The sequence below is a fragment of the Sceloporus undulatus genome, chromosome 2 (assembly GCF_019175285.1).
Source record: "Sceloporus undulatus isolate JIND9_A2432 ecotype Alabama chromosome 2, SceUnd_v1.1, whole genome shotgun sequence".
In the NCBI taxonomy this organism is placed as follows: Eukaryota; Metazoa; Chordata; class Lepidosauria; order Squamata; family Phrynosomatidae; genus Sceloporus; species Sceloporus undulatus.
Genome location: NC_056523.1, coordinates 137473021 through 137494711, shown reverse-complemented (window position 1 = coordinate 137494711; position 21691 = coordinate 137473021). Strand labels below are relative to the sequence as shown.

At 39.5% G+C, this 21691-nt stretch overlaps 1 protein-coding gene across 20 annotated transcripts in view; it reads right to left on the bottom strand.

Annotated features, from left to right (window-relative positions):
- Positions 1 to 21691, bottom strand: part of EXOC7 (exocyst complex component 7) — a 100970-nt gene that overhangs the window by 9890 nt on the left and 69389 nt on the right. For 3 of the 20 annotated variants that reach the window (XM_042449371.1, XM_042449372.1, XM_042449381.1), the window contains 8 exons: positions 11071 to 11196; positions 10397 to 10465; positions 7622 to 7767; positions 7374 to 7526; positions 4853 to 4951; positions 4317 to 4379; positions 2289 to 2355; positions 487 to 525 (listed from right to left, as the gene is read on the bottom strand). In XM_042449371.1, coding sequence (XP_042305305.1) covers positions 487 to 525; positions 2289 to 2355; positions 4317 to 4379; positions 4853 to 4951; positions 7374 to 7526; positions 7622 to 7767; positions 10397 to 10465; positions 11071 to 11196 — 762 coding nt within the window. Of the gene's footprint in view, positions 1 to 486; positions 526 to 2288; positions 2356 to 4316; positions 4380 to 4852; positions 4952 to 7373; positions 7527 to 7621; positions 7768 to 10396; positions 10466 to 11070; positions 11197 to 20775; positions 20788 to 21691 lie in introns of all 20 variants that reach the window. The other 17 variants (XM_042449374.1, XM_042449382.1, XM_042449378.1 and 14 more) reach the window with 13 other exon arrangements.

Below are 21691 nucleotides of genomic sequence, written 5' to 3'. Positions count from 1 at the left end.
TGCAAGTGGAACCTCCCTGCCTTCTGGGTGAAAAGTGACTTAAGGGCACTCAATTTAGAGAAGAAAAATTGCAAGCTCTGATAGCCTTTACGGGTAAAGAGCAGGATATAAATACTGTAATAAATAGGTGCTGGGTACCTTTTCCTGTGATTATACATGCATGTATAAGGTGTAGTTTGCTCAAGACAGGGGACAAACAACTCTTTAGATCAAGAGTCTATTATCACCAACAAGAACCACAAAGAGCTTTGTTCTCCATTATAAACTTCTAATCTCCATGAAAGTGAGCTATTGCCTTCACACATCAATTTTAAGCTTAGGGAAACAATCATGACTACCATCATTGGGTCTCTGCACCTGGAAATTTTCAGATAATTCAAACAGGCAGGCATTCATTGAGTGAAAACAAACAGAAACATGTAACCAGGTGAGAAAACTGCAGTATCAGCTATGCACTTGGGTAGTACAAATATTACTGCTGCTTACCTCTGGGATCTAAAGGAATATTGTATGTGTCCCCAAGAACTATAAAAATTTAAGGCAGAATAGAGACAAAAGGATAGAGAAGAAAGAAAGAGAAAGAAAGAAATGCAAGGTGCAAAAAGACAGGTTAGAGACAACCATACCTTCAAGAATAAAGCAGAAGATACCAACACAGAGCACTATGGGTTCAGCAGACAGGAGCTACTCTCTTTTAGACAGCCCAATTTTACACATGCCTACACATAACTATGTCCCACTGAGTTGAGTGGGCCTTACTTCAAAGTCCGTGTGCATGGAATTGAAGCCTGTCTGGACAATTGTGCATATTCACACTCAGTGATTGAATGAATGCAATTGCTACAATCCCAGACAGAGATCTGAACTGCAAGATGGAGACAGCATTTTTGCAGTCTCTATTAACAACTGAGTAGACCCATCTGGCCAGTAAAAGAGTTTGCTCCATAAGTGTCTTTCCCCATAACCAATTTTGGCAGGCAAAGGAGGCATGAGGAAGGGAGGCTGACAAGTCAGCTGCAGAAACAGATCAAGTTTCAAGTTTTTGGGGGGGGGGGGGGTGAGGACAAATGATGGGAGGACATGCAAGATGCAGCTGGCGCAATCCAACCTTCTTAGCATGGGTCAGAATGGATAAAGCAGTGCTCTCTTCAAAGATTATCATCTCCAAAACAGTTTCACTTATTTTTTTAACATCAATATATGATATTTTACTTACACTGAGACATCACTGCAACAACACTTAGATAGTAAAGCTGTGCACTGACTAATAGATTTAGTTTGGACTCTGATTCAGAGCTTCCTGAACCTGGGTTGTGACTCAGAAATCCTAAGGCACCTCACTGACTATCAGTGAAAAAGAAAGAGGACTAAAACATTTCCCTATTTTTGTCAGAAATGAATTAAATTTCCAGACAGAACAGTTCCTTATGAGGGGACAAGTTTCAGACAAACAGCTGGAGGGCGTGTGTGCTGTGCCCCTTAATATTTTTTTTTTTAATGCATCTACCAGTAACTTTATTTTATTCCTTAGTGGAACTGGAAGAAATCTGAAGTTATAGTTATCTCTTCTGAGGGAATCAAGGCTGTCAACTTTCAGATGAATAGAATTTTTGTGAAATATTATGGAGGTGTAAAAAACAACAACACAAAAACCAAACAAGCACATCCTTATCTAATTCAATGTCTTATGGATATTGTTCAGAAAATGTATATCTAAACAGATATTGACTGTTGGGTAAAAACCTTCTTCCCACATTAAACATACCAGGTCTGTGATGTGAAGTCAAAAGTACACAAACCAGCAATGGATATGTAAAATCAAAGCAATTACTTCTCATTCTACTAGAAGCAAAAGCTCTCTAGATTTCAGAAGATCACACCCACTTCTACCAAAAGAAACTGGCCCAAAATCAAATGAATATTCCATACTTTTACTTATAAGTAGCTCATTAAGCCAGTTAATAGACCATTTGTGTGATAAAAATCTCTTGGGAGCTGTCTTCTCACTGAAAATTACTGCTCTTTGTAATCATTCACCCTTTGTCTGTAGGTTTCAAGTATCACAGAGCTGGCTGATAAGAAGATGAGAGGCATCTCTCTGGGCTTTCCTATAATTCCTTAGATGCCTTTGGCTTTTTGCTCTGGCAGTTCCAACTAAATGGCTGGGAAGTGAGGCATGAATGAACTACACCCTTGCTAAGGAGGTTTTACTGCAAAGCAAGCAGAGGAAACAGCTTGATCAGTGTGAAAAAATGGGTGCTTTTATCAAGGGAGCCCTGAGAAACTACCTTGGGATGCCAGCATGGCACCTGCTGTTTCTTGAAAATCCAGCAACTGCTGCAGGAAGAGAATGGCCTGTAAAGAAAAAGGAGAGGCATGTGGCTGTTGTTGCTGCTGCTGCTGTTATAATCCATTGGTTATTTCCATTTTGTTAAATGGAATCTTTTTTATCCAATGATTATGAAAAGACACAGTTGACCTGGGAAAAAATAAAACCTGGCAGCCTCAAAGGTAATATTAGAGCAACTGTATCAATAGCACATAAAATGCTGCTTCTGTGAATGCAATCATGAATGCCATATAGCTCAGGAATTCTGTGTGGCAAAAAACCTGAGGCTCAATAAATTGTTTACCATTATTCTTGATCCCCAAGCAAGAAACCAATCACCCCTCTCAGCTGAAGTGTGAGCAAGAATCAGGGATAATCTATGCTTAAGTTCCACCAGTTTGTACTTTGATTATTTGCCGATCATGGGGCAAAACAGGCTGCCCCTGACAAAGCCAGACTGGGGCTGCAGCAACTGTATGTGGCAGCCCCAATCTGTCCTTTTGCCAGCTGAAAAAGAAGCAGCAAACAGCTGTTCCTTTTTAAGCCAGCAAAAAGCCGGCCCCACCACAACTGGAAGCTGGCTTTATGGTGCTTTGGCGATGTGCAGCATCTAAACACCACGCCACCAAAGCACCCAGAAGCCAGCCCACGTGCAGGCAGCCAAGTGATGTGAAGCCAGCTTCCAGGCAGTTTCAGAGTGTACAGCTTCAAAATGTCTTGCTCTGAAGCTGCTCGGGCAGGGGTGCAAAGGTGCGTATGTATTACTCCCATGTCACTTCCAAGAAATTCTCAAACTGCCAGATCTTCACTTGGCAACTATCACCTTAAAAACTTGGACACATGGCTGATCTATTTCTGACTTTTTTCTGCTTTGCAAAGGCTGTAATTTGGCCCTGTAGTAGGCAGGTAAAACAGGGGGCAAAGTAAAGTCTCTTAAATTTTCAAACTGACAAACACTATCTCTGATGAAGACTTAGTACTGCCAGACAAGTCTAGCAAAGGGAGAGGGAAATTCAAATGTAAGTCATAACAAAATAGGCTGGATCTTTGGTTGGCCTCACTGATCCAAATCCAGATTTCAAGAATATGATCTCCAGCACAGGGATCTCAAGAACACCTACTGCAGTAAGGGATTGATCTGGAAAACTTGTAATTTATAGCTTGAAGAACATCAGACAGAAGGGACTACTTTGATAAATAGGCAAGGCTCCTAATATTCACACCAGACCTAGCCAATTCTGAGGCTTTTTAATACTTCTTGCCAATTAAGACATGCTACCTTTTTTTTGCCCCTTCGTTGCCTGAAGGAAGCACCAAGGCCTAAGCACACACAGTCCCAGGGAAGAGTCCTTTTAAAGCACTGTGATTCCACTTTGACTGTCATGGCAACATCCTGTATATTCTGGAATTTGCAGTTTAGAGAGAAGTTCTCAGCTCCTCTAATGCCTCTCCAAACTGAAATCTCCAGGAAATCTCAGGGCTGCCTCAGATAACCATTTGACAAGTTTTATCTGAATGAGATCTATGACTGCTGCACAGTTAGGGATGGAGACACCACCTTGTTCCTCAGAGTCACAGAAGCAAGCATTTAACTGACCTGGTAAGTAACTAGAAGGATATAAAAACACAATAAATGCTTTAAAAAGGAAGTGATTCCAGTCTCCTACAACAGTATCCAAACCCAGACAGTACTCATATGTTCTGGAGTCAGACTGCAAAGGTGTCCAGTTCTGTTTTGGCAGTATTTTCCCTATCTTGGTCTCAGCAGAATGCAGCTAAGGTTGAAAATATACAGAAGACTTTCAGGTTGCACATAACATCAAAGATTTATTTCCTTAATCCAATCCTTTGACAGTAAAGCCAGCACAACTTTAACCTGCAGTTCATCCTGTTTAAGCAAGACTTATATGACAAAGAAAAACAAAAGGTGGGAATGAAGCCACTGGATTTGTTTTACCAAAGGACATTCTGAATTGTCTTCACATACATTGCTGGTGAGTTCATGGACTGTCCCATCTTTTGGCATATTATACTCCTTGTCAGGATTATTCTAAGGATGAAAAAAACAACAGATATTTGATGGATGGTTAAAAATGGATATAGTTGAAAACTATCCTCAGTTTGTTATGATGCTATTTTTTCTGCACCAAACATATTTCTAAAACCCTAAAGGCCAAGGACACCATCTACTGGTGACTGCAGAAACATACTCAGACAAAAATATTTTTAAAGAAACCTCCATAGCAGACAAAACATCTGTGCACATTTACAAAACATTCTGTGGACTTTCCCATATGATTGGCAATCGGGCCTGCTAACAGACATTATTAAATCAATTTAGATGGAAAAACATTCTAAACTTAGAATGTCAGTTCCTTCTTAATCTTCCCTACCCAAGATAACTTCCAGGATTCAGCACAATTCCTAAAATTAATAAAATTAATAAAATTAATGGGATATTTACAGAGATCTCTGGATCTTGTCGTAGCAGCTAAAAAGATACAGGTGAATAACAATAGGTACCTTAATGTTGTCTGCAAAGTCCTCTAGAGCTTTGGCTCCTGTGGTCTCCATTGAAGTTATGAGGCTTGGCAACTTATTCTTAGTGCTGGCTGCAGTGCCCTGAAATATCCAGTGCAATACATGAGACAATTCAAAAGAAAGGGATTTGGAAAGGGACAGATGGCTATTATCATCCACCAGATGCATAGCCATTTCTCACTCACTGATGTTAGGAAAGCCCCCACAAGTTCTGTTATTCTTAATAGCATGAGTTAAGCTCATTCATCAGAAAGGTACTGAGGATAGAAGTTAACAAGTTATATGTAGTGTGGTTACTTGGAAGGAGTTTTCCATTTTTATTTTTTTTTAAAACAAGGAAGGGATGCAATTGGGAACAACACCAGATTTTAAAGTGTAAGGAATAAAGTGTAAGAGCCAGAGCGGTGTAGTGGTTTCAGTGTTGGACTATGAGCTTGGAGATAAGTTATGTCGGAAACTGCTGGATGCCACACAAAAACAACAACAACAACGAAGAATAATATTTTCTAGTTATTTTTAAAGTGTATTTTTGGTATACTATCTGTGGAATTTTGTTGTTTTTATGCTAATCTCATCAATGCTAAACCTTCTGTAAAAAGCAATTGAAAAGTAACACAATAATGAATTACTTTTCTTTCTTTAATATTGCAACATATTACAAGTGAATTACTTTTTAAAGTAACTTTCCAAGCTCTGGAAATTCATAATCTTCACATTCCATATTTAACTAGCTACTATAAATTTGATGTTTAAAAGCATGGACTAAACAAAGCCACAGAAGTGCCAGAATGCATAACCCAGCCAAGCTGTCCAATATACAGATGTAACAAAATCTGCAGTTAACCCATCTGTCGTGACAGTTACCAGACTTTAGAAATTGTTGCTTATTCAAACTGGTCTATAAAATATCAGACATCTGAACAGACAGTGTATGTGTTTTTATGCTGTTCTGGGGCTACACTGCCATCCTCTGAGTTGCTCTGACTTCTTCATGAGCTGGGTGTGTGAGCTTGTGAACTGAGGTGCTTTCCAGTCTGTAAGTTGGGGGCCTCAGCCAACTCTCATTCATTTGTGACCTAAAACATTTTTCTACCTAATATTAAGGAGCTCTCTTACTAAGCAGCCATTCTTGTTCTTTATTTAATCCCAGATTATTAATTTTTTGCATTAAATAGTTTTACATCCACTACACAACTCTCTGGAACCGTCAGATAGTGAAAAATGTAGCTATGCATATGTGAGTTGTAGGGAATATATTTTACTGGCTTTGTATAGGACATTTTAAGGTGTCAGTTATAAAACCTCATACAAAGCTCTTTATCTCAGTCTCAAAGATGCCACAAAATCTCCTTTGTATACTGATACAGATGAATAATATAGCATGGTGTAGTAAGTTGAGTGTTGGACTGCAACTCTGGAAGCAGGGTTTGATTCCCCCCTTGGCTAGGAAACCCACTGGGTGACCTGGAGCAAGCCACATGCTCTCAGCCTCAGGGGGAAGGCAATGGTAGACCTCAGCTAAACAAAACTTGTCAGGAAAACCCCATAATAGGAGTCACATTAGGATCACCATAAGTTGGAAATGACTTACGGCACACAGCAGCATACAGATATACCTCAGTTAATGAAGTAGATGTGATTCTAGCTACGACTTATTTAACAGAAAATTTGGTACTAGAAATAATATGGCAATAACAGGAACAGATTCCTACTTCTCAAAAGAGAAAAGTAGTTTGACATGCTTCCACAAATTTATTATCCAAAATTAACAATATACACATGTGAAATGACACAACCAGGTCAGGTAACCCTTGGTTAAGTGAACAAAAACATTCTGAATCTTCTAGATGGTACTTGAAAGTACTTGCATCCAGGGATTTTTTCCCTTTCTCCATTATCCACTTTTCTTATGATGTCTACTTAGCTGACCAAACTTACACTTCTATGGTTTTGTTTTGTTTTAACATGCTGGTGTTAGCTGGTGAGACAGGCTTATCTGCTTTCCCCTTTAAATCTTTTTTGCTGTTCAGACACAGAGTAAAGGATTCCAGAGTGATCTGAAAGCCTGTGTTTCTCCAGCCCTTATTCACATCCTCCCAATGCAAGTTGTTTCAACTTAGGCAGAGGACTAGGAGGAAAAGGGGGACTGGGGTGTAAAAACAGTTTGTAAAAAGGAGCTTCTTTGTTGAAAGCTTTGTTAACTGAGGTTTTATTATGCAATTACAAATATCTTCCTTCTTGTGAAGGTTTCAGAGGTACCCTGTCTATCAGTTTTCAGGTTTCAGAGGCACCCTGTCTATCACTTTCAGTGAGACCTGTAACTGGACCGCCTTTATTATAAAATGACCTCTCTAAGGATATTCTATTTATATTAATTTAGGCGACAGGACCATTCCCAACAGCTAACTAATCCTATCCAAGGCACAGATCCTGATGTAATTTAGATCCTGCTCCATGACTATGCATGACCTGGTGACAGCACATTTTCTGGCTGACCAGTTACCTGCAAAACTTGATCAAACTCTGGCTTTGTCTGCTTCAAGTGCCTCAGGATGGGGAAGATGGTCAACACAGCTGAATAGTCATGACGCATGATGGCCTTCCGAGCTGCAGAGACAATGTTGTCGCCTTCTATCATCAGGTTGTCTAAAGATTCCTGCAGGAGAGGGGAAAATGGGACGAGTCAGGGAAGTGAACACTGGGTTTTCCACAACAGCCAAAGGAAGGAGCCACACTATGTTTTAACAGGACCTGGATGAGAGAATCAAATGTTTTCTTCTGGTGGTGTTCTGGGATGATTTCAGTCAGAAGCTGGTACTCGCTTTGGGCCAGTTTGATGAAGGCACTAACACAGTGGATGTATGCATCAATTTCCATGTCCAACATGTCATCTCTTCCTGTGGGGATTGCATATGCATACAAGATGTCAGTTTCATGTAACTACATAACATACAAACATATCTGATGTATTCATCTGGAGTGGAACAGCTCCTATTTAACACACTGACTTCAAACTTAACAGAAGGCCCATCATTTTGCCTCATGCCTTCCCATAGGGAAAACTCGCCACATTTGTGTGCACTAGGGGTAAAAATGAGATTCATACTTCAGCAGAACATTGGTTGATCAAGAACGGAAAAAGCAGTAATGAGGTATCTTGAGCACCTATATGGAACCATGGAAGGAAAGGCAAACTATGAATGATAGAACACATCCACTGTAACTTCCTTTAATTAGTGCAAATATATTTACTGTTAATTAACTTCTGCCTTCTTTTAACATAATTTCTGTTAAAGAGTTTTATCCTGAAAAGAACCAATTCTCTTGTTTGGCATATGAGAATTAATTTAAAATTAATGTATAGTAAAAAATAAAATCTAATAAACTAAACATACTAATTAAAATATCGAGATTGTCTCATCTTTTAAGAACTCTTTACAATATAATCTGCATACATATACTGTACATACACACCAACCCAACAGCTAATTTCTAAAATAAACATTGCAGTTCCATATGCAACACAGAATACAGGCTCAGATGGCTTTGATTTAGTAGCATATTTCATTCCCAAAATAGGTGCCACCCAATAAGAGCCAGGAATGAAAAATTAATAATACTCCAGATGATAACTAAGGTAATGCTTTCAAAACCCTTTTTGCTACAAGAAATCAGTATATCTCCAAAATGCCATGATAATCTGTCCTGAAGACAAAAGATCAAATAAATATGTCCAAAATAGCAGAACACGATGTTTGATGCTCCAGCAGTCAGTATATATTTAGCCTCTTTGTCAAGATCACTTGTTCAAAATAGCCAAAAGCTGATGAAACCTCCAACCTGATGGATCTTTCTTCCATGATTTGTATATTTTTTGTCTGAGCCATCAGTTTCTTCACTGTGAATAATGGCATATACTGTATATCTATTTCATTAAAATAGCCTCCTCCCTCAATTCCAGTTCTGATGCCTTATTCCTTCCTGGCTGATACTGACACAGATTTCTGGTGCCAACCCTCTGAAAGCCATGCAACCCAATCAATACAATCAAATTACATATCTGAGGTGATTGTACTATATAACATTGCAGGAATTACTCCTGGTTAAAATTTCCCCATATTAAATCTGCCTATGTATAGGAAACACAACATGACTGAGGGAAGACTTCTATGTTAACTTCTCCCTTACATGCTTTGTGCTTAGGCAAAGCTGCCTTGAGTCCCTGTACTGGGAGGAAGGCGGGGTATAAATAAACATAATAATAATAATTTTACTGCTCCAGATAGGGAAGCAACCAAATATGCTGTCCATATCCAATTCATTCAGAAAGAGCTATGCCAAGAACCCAGGATTTCTGCACTATATCTTGGTTTGACAGACATCTGTTTTTAATTGCTGATGAAACTGAAGACTAGGGACTTCATAGACACAGTTTCTTAGTACTATGGCACTCAACATTTATGACATAGCAATATGGGGACAAGTAAGGACCTTCCATTCATACCAGCAGAATCTTCTCAATAATTTTACTCTGTTAGAGCACTTCATAACTTCAGTTTATCATCATGCTTATACCAGGGAGTATACAGTGGGCCCTTGTTATGTGCTGGGGTTTGGTTCCAGAACTCCCAGTGGATACTAAAATTCGTGGATGCTCAAATCCCATTAAATACAACAGCATAGCTGTAAAATGGCTCCCCTTACATAAAATGGCAAAATCAATGTTTGCTTTTTGGAATTTATACATTTTAAAAATACTTTCAAACTGTAGATACTTGAATCCATTGCTTAAAAAATCTGTGGATACAGAGGGCGGACTGTATTAGTCTTCTGCAGATAAACTCTGTTAGGCACCAGCCATTTCTTAACATTCCTTATTGAAACTAATGACCATAGGGCTGTTTACTAAGATAAGGAAAGTAAGTGAAATCTATTTGGCCATTATACACACTGATAGTTAGGATATGGAGAGAGAAAAGTCTACCATTCAGAGGGCACATATAATCTGGTTGGAATAGGAATGCTCACAAATATTGTAATTATATGATGGCCTTTGGAGATGCCAGGCAAGATGAGGATACCATCTTTCTTTCTAGTTCTTATATCTTTCCACTCACATTGTTGGAATAAATAATTATCATTATATGGCACTGAGAAGATATGCATATCCATTCAAAACTCACTCCAAGGTGGGGATTTTCAGAACTTGTACATTACAGCAGATAGTCATGTGTAAAAATACTTGGAGAAAAGTTACACCAAAGTGAAGAGTGAATGATATTAAAAAGCCAAGATTCTGGCACACCTATAACCCACATCCACACCAACTCTTTTAGACATCAGGCTGTCTTTAAGAATGGCAGAGACCAGCACAGGGACCAGCACAGTGTGTGTGGCAAGCAAGTGCCATGCACCCTGAGCAGTGCCCACTTATTCCTTCTAGAAAGCTCCTAAGAGAATGTCACAAGAAAATACTTTAAAAAGCAATGTTAGATTAGCCAGCTTACATTTTATTATGGTACTTACCAGCAGCTGGCCCATGCTTGTCAACCAGCGTATCGGAAAGATGTTTAACTCGTAAATCATGCTCATGACCTAGCGGGATGTCAGCAGGCATAACAGAAGGAGTGGTTTATCCAGGACCATCACAGCATGAGTGCTTGTCATTTCAGGTTTTATTGGCTTGTCAGACAGTTATAAACATTTTCCTGGCAACCCAATCTACCACCCTTTCTTTGGAGATCATAATAGTAGTAGCAGTTTCAAGTAGGATAAATATTTGATATAAAGCATGGCTGATAGTAAAAAGCACGTGCAAACATATGTTCTCTCTAAAAAGAGAAAGTGACATCAGGAATTTAAGAGTTACAACTTGGTCACCTTTGAAAGGGCTACTACCTTTAGAAATAAAGAGGACAAGGACAGAATGTGGAAAGAAAGGTCATCAAGCTTACTGCAGAGCTTCTGTTAGCCAATCAAACTGCACATTGGTTAACTTAAATTTTTAAATGGCCCGCAGCTCTTCAGAGCTATGTAAAAGAGCTGTCTTCAAAATCAGATGCTGTTTACCAATCTATTAGAGTGCCACCGAAGGCATATATATCAACAGTAGAGCTAAGGACTAACAGAACCCCTGAAAGAGGGAAGAAAATCTCAAACCCAAATCAAAATCAAAGAGTGAAAGTGAGAGAGGTGATTACCTTCCATAGGAATGAGGTTAGAGGCCCCCTTTTTCCCATCTAGACACTGCTGAGAATACTGTTTCAGAAGGTTCTGAGCCTTACGGATGGTGCCTGTCACCAGAGCCACAGGAAAGAGAAAGAGACCTTGGAAATGAATGAGAGAGAAACAAAACACAAAGCAGCCCTCCACCAGTGCCTTATCAAGCAGACCTAGCATGGGACTGCTAGCCCGCAGTGAGAATGCTCTGTAGACATAAACACACCAAGGAAAGCCCAGTGGTCTGCCCTTTTTAATGTTGCCAATTGATTCCCCTTGAGTGCCTGAAGAACACTAGCAATCATCATTTGATTTCAAATGCTGCCAAAGCTACTAAAATCCTCTATTTCAACTATGCATTTAAGGTCTCCAGATAAGCAAATACAAAACATGAACTAACTACAGCAGCAACATTTCAACCAAAAGATATTACGGAAATAGGTGCATGCTATTTCCTCTCTTTTTTTCAAAAAGATGAAGGCATTGACAGTTAAGCAATTCTAAAAACTGAAAATGTAATGAAAAATCACACATTATACTGGTTGCACTGATATTGTTTTAATTCTACTTTGATGTTGTTTGATTTGGTCTTTTAGAGACTATTTATCACCTTCAGCCCAGTTGTCAAGAAGGTTTACATGACACACACACACACACACACACAGAGAGAGAGAGAGAGAGAGAGAGAGAGAGAAAACCATCTCAACATCTGTGTTGACAGGTGATATAGAAAGTACCATAAGGAAATACATACATTTCACAGCTGAAATAAAGGCCAGTGTTGCATATGAGAGCTGCAGCATGAGCCAAGACAAAACAACTGCTGTGTAGCATGATTTCCAAGCAGGCTCCTTTGTAACTCTGTTCATCATCACAAGTCCTGCCTACCAAGTGAAGTTAGGCAGGCAGGCACAAGGCCCAGTCCCTGATAATGCTTCCCCTGTGGAATGCCTTCCCCATCTTAGTTCCATAATCTTGTTAAAATATGGTTATCTGGGAGAGCTTCTAAGGGAGGTTGACAAGGCTTTATGCTACTTCTGTGGAATTTCATTCCCTGTTATATTATGTTCTTTTGATACACTCCATTTTATATCTTAATTTTACTCCCACACACATAGAATTGTGTGGTGTTTGTTGTTTTATTATCTTGACATTCACTTTCAATCTTGTAAGAATGGCAAGACCTATGTTTTAAAAACAACCAAAAATATCCAAAAGCAGCAATGACTTGCCACAGGCAGAGTGCATGTTATGGTCCCATCCTGGTGGTTAACCTCTGCTGAGATCTGTAGTCATAACCATAGGATGAGATCTGCTTGTTCCATGTGACTGCCAATTACAAATAAATAAAAGAGAGACCTTGCTATGCAAAAGGACTCCCCCCCCTCTCCTGGCCACCTTTCAAAACTACACTAGATATGGGCAGTGATTTTCAGAATTTTAATGGAGACAGGAAAGAGTACAGAAATTCTTTAGAACATTAAAGTTGAAATTGGTCTGGAGAATCACAGAGCGGGATCCAGCCTGCCATATGAGAAGGCAGCCACATACAGAACCTAAAATCTCTGATTAATCCTTTATCAGTTTAACTGAAAACACACATTTAAGCCATAATCTTAAAGACTAGAAATGTGTTCTTCCAAAGGAAATGATAGCCAAGGCCTTATGATTTTGCTGTGCCTGCTGGATTCCACAGTGGAGGTGCACCCTCAATGGCCACATGAGGCATCCATATGCTAATAAGGGGAAGAGATGACCACAGAAATAATTACAGACAGTGTGTTATTTCTGAGCATTCTCACTATGGATAGATTAGGATTCTACTAGCTACATTAAAGCATAGAGAAAGCTCTATCCTTAGAGAACAGCATAAGCGCCCATGAAAGCCAAAGGCAATAGAAGCTACGCTCACTGCACAGCCCATCTCTGTTCCCACCCCCGTCCAACAGTCAAAGGAAAGAAGAACAAAAAAGGTCAAGGTATTCCTCTTCCCCTCCCTAGTGGTCTGTATTTCTGGACAAGCGCACATCTGTTACACTGCAAAAATAGTTGTTGCTTTTTTAAAAAGACAAAATTAAACTGTAGCTGAAGCAGGATGCTGCAACTAAGAAACACTGAAAAAAGCACAAAAGAGAAAGTGTTAAAATCTCAGTTCAGAAACAAACTTGTTTTACCTGAGAAAATATTAGTGAACATGCAACAAAGCAAACAATAAAGTCAGAAACACACACAAGCCCCAGGCATTGGTTTTTACATCCAATATTCAATCACTGTAGACACGGCCAAGGAAAAGAAATACATGGGAAAGGCACAGAGCATTGTGTGATCTTTTTAATGAGGTAAGAGTGGATAAACTACCCTGGTTTTGTAAAATACCTCACTAAGAACATCTTATACTTTTGCTCAAAAAGAATAATAGAGACCAGCCTCAACATCTAGACGTTCTTGGCGTTGCAGCCTTACATGCACTACTGCTGATTAGAAAAATGTCACTACAGTGTAAACCATTAGACTAGCTATCATGGTACAAATGTTGCAGTTCTTTTGTTATGTAACTAAACAGTTACTGAACAGGTCACTGCTGCCAAGGATCACTTTGCTATTAGTACAAAGAACATCTGGAAGTAGTGGAGTGCACTGGAAGCAGTGGAAGACAACGCACCTTCTCATGTGAACTACAGGTAGCAAATCAATAGAATGGAAAGACGTAAAAGAGTGACCACAAACTACCTGCACCACTGTGCAAAGAATATGGTTGTATTATTTGACAAATATCAACAGATGGTAGAATGATGAGAACAGAGTGAAGGATATACCTTCCTTTTAGTGTTTACTTAGTTTAGATATTTAGTATAGAATCTATGCAGAGCTCATACCTCATCAAATTACATTATGTGAGCTTTCGAAGTTTCACTGGCTTCTTCATCAGGCAAAGATATAAAAATCATACATGAAAAAACAAATGACGCTGCTAGAGTTATATGCCTATGTTTTGTCTCAGATGTTATAACATTTGATCTGTTGTCTCAGATGTTGTCAGTTAAGATGGTCTGGAGCAGGGGTAGGCAACCTGCAGCCCGCGGGCCAAATGTGGCCCGGCGAGGCCTTGGGACCGGCCCCAGCCCGGTCCTGCTGCCGATTGCCGCTGGGGCCTTTGGGGGGCAATTGTCTATAGAAGCCTCAGAAACATGCATTTATATTAACATTTTTTAAAAAATCAGCAAATTTTTTCGCGTGTCCTCCATTTTTTTTTTTAAAAAAAAGTGTCTTCCATTTGAAAATTTTGTCCTACATTTGTCCTGGTTTATTTATATATTTAATTTTTTTAAAAAATTATTTAATTATTTATTTTTTGGTTCGGCCCCCCAGTTGTCTGAGGGACAGCAACCCGGCCCCCGGTTCAAAAATATTGCCTACCCCTGGTCTGGAGGGATCTCAATACAGGCAGAGGCCGCTTGACCATGTGGGGACCAGGGACGTAGCCAGGATGTTGGGAAGGGGGGTCCAGACTAAGTGCCACCATTTTGAGAGGCTAAGAGCCTCCCCCCACCAAGACACAAAAAAAGGGTTGAGCATTTACCTCAGAATGGCACCACTTTAGCTTCCGTCATGGCTTCGTGCTATGGAATCTTGGGATTTGTAGTTTTGAGGAGCTGTTTAGCCATCTCTGTCAGGTGCCGCAACAAACTACAAATCCCAGCATTCCACGACATGGAGCCAAGGGCAGTTAAAGTGGCATCAAACTGGATTATTTTTTCAGTGCAGATGCAAACTGAGTCCTTCCTCTGAAGGTGTTTAAATCAGATAAATTCAGGTCGATAAAGCAAAGTGTAGCTGCTCAAGCAATGAGCGGCAGCCACTCTGTTCATGCTCTGAGACACCCTGTTCATGCTTTGAGACATTGCATTCCAACTTCTGAGCTGAGCTAAGAACCCAGACTGCATCCACACAACATTTCATTCCCACTTCCAAGAGGGATTTTTAATTACAAGACATTATACAGTACGTTCCCTTCTTTTTATAAAAAACAAACCCCTTTAAGAGAATCCTATTTTGGGAGAAAGGCAGGATATAAAATCAATCAATAAAAAATTATAGTGCAATAGTCCATCAGTGCATGGCTTGCATTATAAGACTTTATAACTTTAAAACTTTATAACTTTAAAAACAATTAAAATCACAGTAGGATCAGAGTGCTATAGAATCATGGAATCACAGAGTTGGAAGAGACCGCAAGGACCATCCAGTCCAACCCCATTCTGCCATGCAGGAACTCTCAATCAAAGCATCCCCAACTAATTATGTAATTTACATTGTACATTGTAGAAAGACATACTTTAGATTAAGGCTATAGAAAATCACCACCTTGAGTTCATATATTGCGAGAAAGGCAGGATATAAGAAAATAATAATAATAACAACAACAATATCTGGGTATTGTAGTTTTGTGAGACATTTAGCCTTGTCAGGGAGCTCTGGTGCCACAACATACTACAAATGCCAGGATTTTCCATAGCATTAAAGTGGTGTCAAACTGGATTATTTCTGCAGTGTGCAGCCTTATTAGACTGCAGTTCCCAGCAGTCTGTGGTGCTGCTGGATGATGGGACCTGCAGTCTAGCATTGCCTGGAACAGGGCCATGGACTCCACAGCCCCGATTCATTATCTGGCAGAATTTGGGGGAAACCTCTTTAAAAAGGTGAAAATAAGAAAAATAAAAACTCCTTGCAAAGTAAAACCCAGAGGTCTGCCAATGGACCTTGCTTCCAAGGCAGGAGGGCAGAGAGGCCCAGACCTTTGCAGCAGACCTTTCATTGGCGACCCACTGAGATTGAATCCTTACGTTAATTAATTAATCCTAGAATCCTAGAGTTGGATGCAGTCCAACCCCATTCTGCCATGCAGTCACTCTCCATCAAAGCATCCCCATTGACATGCTGAAAAGGGGCCAGCTAAGTGTATTTTATTTTATTTGTCTTTTAAAAAAGAGAAAAAACAAGGCTGGAAGGAAGCGTCTTGCTTTTTTGCATCACAGACCCTCCTCTTTGTTGTTGTTGCAAAAATCCAGAAATGACTGTTTTTGAAAACCTGAGTTCATTATCAGAAGAAATGTACAGAGTAGAGTCTGAGTCTCCTTTCTCTGGACTTCTGAATCTGAATTATTCCAAAATCCAAAACTGACCATGAGAGCATCTGGTCTGACCCCAAGAAAAGGAAACTTGGGAATCCTGAAGGTTTAGAGAAATTACTGAATTATTGAATTGTACAAGGAATAGTGGTCTCAGGATTTTGCTGACTGCTCAGTGTACAGAAGCACAAAATTATTTTAAAAATATTGTGTATTAAATTACAGTCGGCCCTTCTTATACACGGATTTTTTATACACTGATTTAAGCATACACGGTTTGAAAATGTTCCAAAAAAGTATAAATTTACCTTGATGTTCCATTTTTTATTGGGGACACAATTTTGCTATGTCATTATACTTAATGGGACTTGAGCATACACGGATTTTGTTATACACGGGGGATCTTGGAACCAAACCCCAGCGTATAACAAGGATCCACTGTACCTTCAGGCTATGTCTATGAGATGCAAATGAAACATGGATTTAATGGTTGGACTTGGGTCCATCTCCCATTATACATATATAAATATACCAAACTCTGAAAAACTCCAAAATCCAAAATACATCTAGACCTCAGCATTTTGCATAAGGGATATTATTATTATTATTATTATTATTATTATTATTATTATTATTATTATTATTATACTATATTGTAAATGGATATAACTGCTGAAAGGAAAGTCAGAAGTCACCTTTTCTTTTTTTTATACTTCCTTTTAGAGCCTTCCTTTCTTCCTTTCTCTCCTTTCTCTTCCTTCCTTTCTTTAGTTCGCCCCTCTCCCGTCCTATCATTCTTCCTTCCCTTCTTATTCCTCCTCCTCCTCCCCCCAGGAAGGGAGACATTTTTCTGGCAAAAGCAAGGAGGAGGCGGAGGAGGAGTGGAAGGACTCAGATGGAGAGGAAACAAAAGGGATTTAAGGGAAAGAGGGACCCCCGCCCACTCCCCCTCCCTTCCGCCCTCCCTCTGGGCCTCCCTGCTCCCTCCCTGGCTGCGACTTCTGTCTTTCCCCCTTTCCCTCACCATCCGAGTCCTCCATGCTTTTGATGGAGAGGAGGAGGAGGAGGAGGAGGAGGAGGAGGGAACTTGAATGTCCCCAAGCCTGAAGGGGGGGTCTGGACCCCAGAACCCCCCTCCCCCCGGCTATGTCCCTGTGGGGACCAAAGAAGAAGAGGAATAAAAGAGAGGTAATAAAATTTCCATTAGCAACAGAGAAGTAACAGCTTGGATCTCTAGGGAAGTTATTTTTCTGTTGCTAATGGTGTTGAAATTTTATTACCTGTTTTATTGTCCTTTGTCAAAGGTTTCCACATGGTTAAGGAGGAGGATGGCTCTGCCTGCACTGAGAGCCCTCCATCTGGGTATCTGAGACAAAATGTACGTCTCTGACTCTATCAGTGTCACTTTTCTTCTCATGTATAATTTTTAACATCTTTACTTGATGAAGAAGCCAGTGTAGATTTGAAAGCTTGCATGATGTATTTTGGGCATTTTGTTGGCCAATAAAGGTATCATCATTTTGTGGAGTTTGTATTTTGTTGGATTTTCCTGCATGGCCAACATGGCTACTCCTGAATATGTTTCCTAAACAAATGAAGTTCCTTAACTAGGCCTATATAAAATAAATGTCATAATCATGTGAAATATATATTGAGAATATTTACAGCAGTGCTATAAATACTCAGCTTCCTTTACCATGGACAGCTTCAGTTAAAATAAACATTTTGCAATAAATTAGGGGTCTAATCATTACATTAAGAAAACTAGATTGAGCTGTTTTTCAAGTGGTTATAAAGAATTAACAAACAGTTTCTACTCCACCTCACCATATTCTTAAAACTGTTTGATATGTGAATTTTTTAAAATAATACCACGACACAAGCAGAGCAGTGAGGTGTATTGTTTTCCAAATTTTGTGGATTTTATTAAAGAACGCTTTTTAAAAACCCAAAACTGTTTCCTGCAAAGTCTAAGATCATTTTTTTTATATATTTCTGTAACTACATAATAATTTCAAATTTCCTGAAACAAAATTGCCTATGCTGCTTTGTTTAGCTTTGTTGTAAGGTATTATATAGAAAGCCACCTGCTTCTGAAAAACTGGAATACAGCTGAAATTAGCACCCATCTTTGTGTTGTTAAAAATCAATATGAATTTAGCTACTGTGTATGCAGCAGGCATCAGAATGAGCTATTCCCAGTGCAAGAATACAATGACAGTCCCCCATGCTCTCTACAGATAAGGACCCACAGGCCCAGCGTCTTCCTCCTATTTGCATAAGAACAATTAGGCATGTTTACCTCCAAGTGCAGCAAGTATATTAGTTCATTGCTACTGAAGAGCTAAGTACTTAGCATTCTAATTAGGTCTTGATGGATCCTAATGGAAGCCAAAAATTTCTTTGTTCTGGGTTTATTTCTTCCTATTAGGCACTTTTGAACCAAGTGGGACAGAATGGAGGTTACTAATTAAGGCATCACATTCATGGTAGAAGCAGTGATCAGAGAGGGAGAATGGGCTGCTGCTTCCAAGTTTATGCAGCTGTCCTCAGAGCACTGTCTCCCAGCAAGCTGTCTGGAAGACACCAATACAAGGAATCATGTATGGTGGACTCTCTTATCCACCAGTACGATAGTGGACTTGAAGATACTAGGCTACTTACGGCAAGCCCAGAAAGGGTAAGAGAACTCAAGAGTTCTTTCTTCAGGAAGAAATGTCTTTTCAGAATAGATCAGCAGAGAATTGTGTTATAATGGTCTCAACAGCTGTTATCATAAGAATTAATCCACAATAGAATTCCTCTTTCTTTGCTTTGGGCTCACATATCAGCTTTGTTCCTGGCATGAAGCTAAAACACAATCTAGCCTTTTCAGCTCCATGGCTCCCACACTGAAAAGGTTCCTAGGAATCACTAATCATGATGCTTGTTTTTTCTTTGCATTAGAATGCATTGAAATGTTCCTTAAACAGGTGAATGCTAGAAACATTTTATTTGGAACACCAAAAGGGTCTGTGCTTGAACTTAGAGGCAGGGTGCAGAGGTATGGAAAAGAAATTAAAATACTGAATCTTCTTAAATTAAAAAAAAAAAGGTAAACTTCCCACCCTCACTCCCATGCCCATCTACCTTTTGGTGGGGATCATTTGTATATTTGAATACAGAACTTCTGGAATATCGCTGTCCCTCCATCTCTATATTTGTTTGCTGAGATCTGAAGGTGATTTTATATGAGCTCACTCACTGAATGCAATTAAATACCAGTAGGTATGTAGTAAAGTGGCCTGTTATTAAAACAAGGGCTGGGCAGATGGCTCCTTGTTCTTGGAAGGCCACATCCCACTACTTAATTTAACAATCTTTTTATTCAATGTACCCCACATCATTTGAGGGATGCATGAGGCAGTTCCACCATGTTTTTTGTTTTGCCTTTCCCCCAGCTGTTTTGGGCTCCAGGGAGATCTTTTTAAATTTAAAATCAAGGAACACAACCTAGAATCTTTAAAAACTGGCTAGGAGGATGAAAGAGAACATAGACTTGCCAAGCAATGGCAGAGAAAATGCAATAGTAGGTTTTTTCCCCCAAGACAGATAAAAAGACAAAAAAAAAAAAAAAATGAAAAAGAGATGATTACATTCCAACAAAAGAAACCAAAAGCGACAATTTTGACAGAGTTGTTAGAACCTCTTGAGCTGCCTTTGAAAGCTGAATGGTTTCTGGGAAATACAACTGAGAAATTCCCTATCTGTCGAAGAATAATGAAGGCACAATTATCTGCCATTATTTTATACATTTTGGTTCATTGCAGGTTTATTTCAAACACATTCTGTTAATTCAGACTGTTCATCTACTAGATTTCAGCCTGATATGCCAATTGAGACAGCTAGCAGGCTTAGTACATTCAGCCTGTGAGAAGTAATTGCTTCATTTGATTTGGCATTACAGGTGCTACAGGCAACTGGATTAGAGCACATCTGACAAAATTCTTTAACGGTGTGAATGAGGCTTGTTTGATTAAATTGCTCCTGTGCTCCACAAACCTGTAATGATTTAATGGCTTGGAAATGTCAAAGGCAGCCAGAGAGTGCTGAGTTCATAAATTCTACTGCCTTAAAGACCAGAAAAACTGGTGTCTGTCAGTCCAAACATCATTTTCAATTCTGAGCTTGGAAAAGCACAAGTGCCACTGGCTGAAAGGGAAAATCTTGAGCTCAGTAAGTGAAGCATTTATATCCAAGCTAGGATGATGGCCTGGTGTGGAAATACACAAAGATACACACCTGAACAGTGGAATTAGCTGATATTGAAAAATCTGGATCCAGTCTTTCCACCCTGTTTCTCAGTACTGGTCAGCTTTCAAGGAGAACTCCAGGACATGATAGCAATATTCTCTATACCTCCACAACATTATAAACCTCCATGGGCAGCTAACCCCTTGAAATATGCCAAGCACACCCTTTGCTAGCAGAAGTAACAGGCCTGCAATGGTATCTTAGCACAGAGACATTTAGAAGTTCTGTCAAGCTGCAGGAAGAACACATTTTAGCACACATTACCTGGGATGAGGACTGTCATTCACATTAGGATTATAAAAACAAAACAAAACACAAAACAATTAAAACATGCCAGTTCTGTGCCTTATGACTCAGTCTCTGGCTGTTCTACAAACTCAACTTGCCTACCGTATTTTCTTCTCTATATAAGAACATTTATAATTATTTATTTCATTCTGTAAATTAGTTCACTTTCCCTCCATTAATCGATGCAAAGCTGTAAATTCATTTCATAGGACAACACTGGCAAAGAATAACTGGCTTAAACATTACGTAAAGAGCTCTTGTAGCACCTTTGAGACTGACTGAAAGAAAGGCATTGGCAGCATGAGCTAAAGTCTACTTTCTCAGATGCATTTGGAAGGAAGTAGATTTTAGCCTACAAAAGCTCCTGCTGCCACTTTCTTTCTTTCATTTAGTCTCAAAGGTGCTACAAGATCTCTCTACATACTGATTCTATGGACTAACGTGGCTATATCTTTGAATTCTGTCTTGCCTTTGCCTTTGAACACTGCCAAATGCTTACAATTTCTGTTCAGTTGATTACATTCTACAGAGAATAAAAGAAAATCTCAGTCAAATATCATGATTTAGGAAAGAGGAGGATTCTAGAAAATTCTCACAGTGTTGACAGGGGTTTGCTGCTGTTGCTGTTGTCTGCCTTCAAGCCATTTCCGACTAATGGCAACCTCTCATAGGGTTTTCTTGGCAAGATTTTTTCAGAGGGAGTTTGCCTTTGCCATCCTCTGAGGCTGAGAGAATGTGATTTGCCCAAAGTCACCCAGTGGGTTTCTATAGCCAAGCTGGAATTCAAATCTTGGTCTCCCTGTGTCCTAGTCCAATGCTCAGACCACTACACCACTGCTACTGAGCCTCCAAACTGTGAACTGCTACTTTTTTCTGTGACTGTGATTCATTC